Source organism: Lacerta agilis, chromosome 3 (assembly GCF_009819535.1).
Source record: "Lacerta agilis isolate rLacAgi1 chromosome 3, rLacAgi1.pri, whole genome shotgun sequence".
NCBI lineage: Eukaryota > Metazoa > Chordata > Lepidosauria > Squamata > Lacertidae > Lacerta > Lacerta agilis.
The window spans coordinates 38396230-38399674 of NC_046314.1; the positions used below are offsets into that span (position 1 = coordinate 38396230).

A 3445-nucleotide genomic window follows, 5' to 3' on the forward strand; every position below is an offset into this window, starting at 1 on the left:
TCTCAGTGTCCTCTTTTCCAGGCTAAACATACCTGGAACTCCTTCAACTGTTCCTCATAAAGCTTTGCTTCTCAGACCCTTGTTCATCTTGATTGCCCTCCTCTGCACAGAGCTACAATTCCCAGTACCCTTAACAGTTCCCAGGATCCCCTTCCACCCCACCGCGTGAGCCCTTGCTCAGTGTCAGGTACGGCTCAATCCTGGGATCTGTGGCGCGATCAAAAGAAAGCCAAGTGCCTCTGCACGCACCCAGAGTGCCTTTCTCTAACCGCGAAGGCGTTTCCACAAAACGGACTGAGGCTTCCGAGCGGAACGCTGCTCCCAAGACGCCGCTCGCCACTAGCCCAGCAGCGGCCGCCGCCGCTTCGGCTCCAGCAGCAGCCTCCGCGCGCCCAGCGGCGGCGAGCAGGATCCGGCGTCGGCCGAGGGCGTGGCGCGCGGCTTCCCCCGCGGCCGCGCCTGCCATTGGTTTCTCCTGGCAGCGGAGGCTGGGCCAGAGGCACGGCCAGGGAGTGGGAGGGAAAGTTGCTGCCTGCGCCGTGTAGTTCGCACTCGGCGGCGGAGTTTGCACGGGACTGGCTGGAGAGGGAGCCGCGCGCGCCAGGAGAGGCAGCCAGGTAAGGAGGCGCGGGGAGGGGCGGCCAGCGGTGCAAGAAGGGCCCACCCGGCTGCTGCTGCTGCTGCTAGGACTCGCTCCTCGTCGCCCACACGCTTAGGAAAAGGAGCAGAAAGAGAGACGAGTCCGGATTGGATCCAGGTCAGGCGCGATCTTGTCTGTACTGTACCTGCGCCCAGAGCCGGCGCGCTTTGCTCAGTGCCCGACGCGCGGCTGGACTCTGCGCATCTTTAGATTCCAAAGTGAAGCCCAACTAAATTCGATAGGATTGATGGACTCTCAAAGTGAGTCTTTGTAGGGAGAAAAGGAGGAGGAGGAGCCGCGGGGAGCGGATTTCCTTTTGTGAGCGTGGAATCTCGAGGTTTCCTGGCGGGAATCTGGTGGAAGGGGAGAGAGAAGTTGAGAAAAGAGCCCAGGGGCAGCGGGGACTTGCCGTTTTTGCAACAGAGGCGGGAGTTGAGAAAACTTGCAAGATCGCCCGGTTATACAACGTGATGGTGAAGGCGCGCTTTGAGGGGGTGGGGACAGAGGGGGGGGTAGTTCTGTAGTTCCAAAAACCTGCGCGGATTAAAACGTCACGTCTCTAAAAAAAAAAGTATGTGACCTTGGAAAGTGGTGAGAAGTTTTTTTTGGGGGGGGGCGAGGTGGCTTAAAACTGGACCAGAGCGAAGTCCCGTTGGGTTGATGTGTTTCCAGCAAGGTCCAGTCAGATGACTGGGAAAATTCGCGAGAAGGATGTAAAAAGTGGTGGCAATCCTCTCTTGTATCCAGCCTCTAGAATTCAGATAGCTGCTGCTTTTTGCATGTGTTCTTCTTGGCTGGAAGGTGGCTCTCTCCATAGAGGAGGAGGACACAGAATGAACTTAGGCGAGATTCATGGTCTGCTGATAAAAATTCTTCACATGTGAGGTGTCCCCCCTCCAACCTATTTCACAATGTAGTAAAACCAAAGACAAGCCCAGACTGTCTTTTGCAGTAATACTCGAGTTCTGCTTGGTTTTGTGGCTAGACGTGGATGAGTAGGGGCAAAGCTGTGTAGAGGTGTGCTGGAGAAAGGAGAAGAGAGAGTCTGCAAGCGAAAGTGGATTGGCATGCGATGCTTCCGTGACTTTCATACTTTCTCTTTGTGGCTTCTTTCAGGGGTGGCTGGATGTGAGAAGGAGCAAACGGGGGCCCCCGAGAGCTCCCCCACGAAACGAAGACAGGAAGGAACTGTTCTGCATCGTTAGCTGGGCTCACACCCTGGTGCTGGTGCCACATGATCTAAGTCGGTCGGTCGCACTGAAGAGGAGGGGTTTGCTTTGCTCCCACTTCTCCCAGGAGCATTGACTGTGCCGGGATTGACCTCTTGGCAGCCTTGCATTCTCCAGCTTTCCCTAGCTTGCACGAAGCGGCCGAAATCACTCTGTGAGTGCCACAAAAGAGCAGCCCCTGGCAGAGGCGGTGATGCTGGGGTGCTCTCTTTGGGGCTCTGCACCCCCCACACCAACCGGGGAGAAGAGAGGAGCCGGGTGGCTTGAACCGCTGCTGCTGCTGCTGGTGGTCCTCTCCGGTTGGGTTTTGGCTCAGCAGACGGCTGATTGCCCTGGAACTTGCGACTGCTCCGAGCCAGCCAGGACAGTGAAGTGCATCAACAGGAACCTGACGGAGGTGCCTGTGGGCCTGCCCCACTATGTGCGGAACCTCTTCCTCATGGGCAACCACATCCAGAACATCTCGTCCGCCTCGTTCCCCTCGGAGTCCCTTCTAGAACTCAGCAGCCTCAACCTGAGCGGTAATCGCCTGCAGTGGGTGGAGGCTGGGGCCTTTGCCAGGCTGCCCAGCTTGAAGCAGCTGGACCTCAGCGACAACGCCCTCCTCGATCTCAGCCCCATGGCCCTGGGCAACACCAGCAGCCCCCTAGAGGAGCTGAACCTGCGCAACTCCCTCTATAACAACAGCTATGTGACCGCCGTGGCCCAGCTGCTTCAGCAAGAGGCCTTCCTGAACTTGAAGCGCCTGGATCTGTCCGAAAACAACCTGCTCTACCTGCCCCAGGGCATGTTCGCTGCGCTGCACAGCCTGCAGCACCTGGACCTGCAGAACAACTCCCTGGTGAGTCTGCACGGCGTGACGCTCGAGAACCTCCGCCAGCTTCAGAGCTTTAACCTCAGCGGCAATGCCCTCAAGCGCCTGAGGAACAGCACCCTCCTGCAGCTCCGGGGCCTTCCTCGGCTCGCCAGCCTCAACCTCACCCACAACGCCTGGGTCTGCGACTGCGGCATCGAGGACCTGGTCAGCTGGCTCAAGGAGAGTGACCTGGTGGAGGCCAAGTCGTCCCTCAAGTGCTCTTACCCCAAAGGGATGGAGAACAAGTCCTTGGTGGCCATCGATTTTTCAGAGCTGAGCTGCCCAGAGCCAGCCGATAACCAGACTCAGCTGCAGACCTCTTATGTCTTCCTCGGAATAGTCTTGGCCCTCATCGGTGCCATTTTCCTCCTGGTTTTGTACTTGAACCGCAAAGGGATCAAAAAGTGGATGTACAATATCAGGGACGCCTGTAGAGACCACATGGAGGGCTATCACTACAGGTATGAGATCAACGCAGATCCCCGGCTAACCAACCTCAGCTCCAATTCTGATGTCTGAAGCAGGCCGAGGGGCGCAATAGCTATGCATGGAATGTAGACTTTAGCTTTACCCCCCTGAAATGTGTGTGCATACACCCTTAGAGGCATCGCAGACTTGACATGCACCTTACAGAGAATTATGCCTACCTGTACAAGTTGCCATTATTATTATCCACAGTCGATTGTGCATGATACCAGGCTGTATGAACGAAAACATGCT

At 56.9% G+C, this 3445-nt stretch overlaps 1 protein-coding gene across 1 annotated transcript; it reads left to right on the forward strand.

Moving 5' to 3' along the window:
- Positions 1-409: 409 nt before the first annotated feature.
- On the forward strand, positions 410-3245 carry TPBG (trophoblast glycoprotein). Its single transcript, XM_033143299.1, has 2 exons — positions 410-617; positions 1757-3245. The coding sequence occupies exon 2, from the start codon at positions 2063-2065 to the stop codon at positions 3242-3244; it is 1182 nt and encodes a 393-aa protein (XP_032999190.1). The 5' UTR covers positions 410-617; positions 1757-2062; the 3' UTR covers position 3245.
- The last annotated feature ends 200 nt before the right edge of the window (positions 3246-3445 follow it).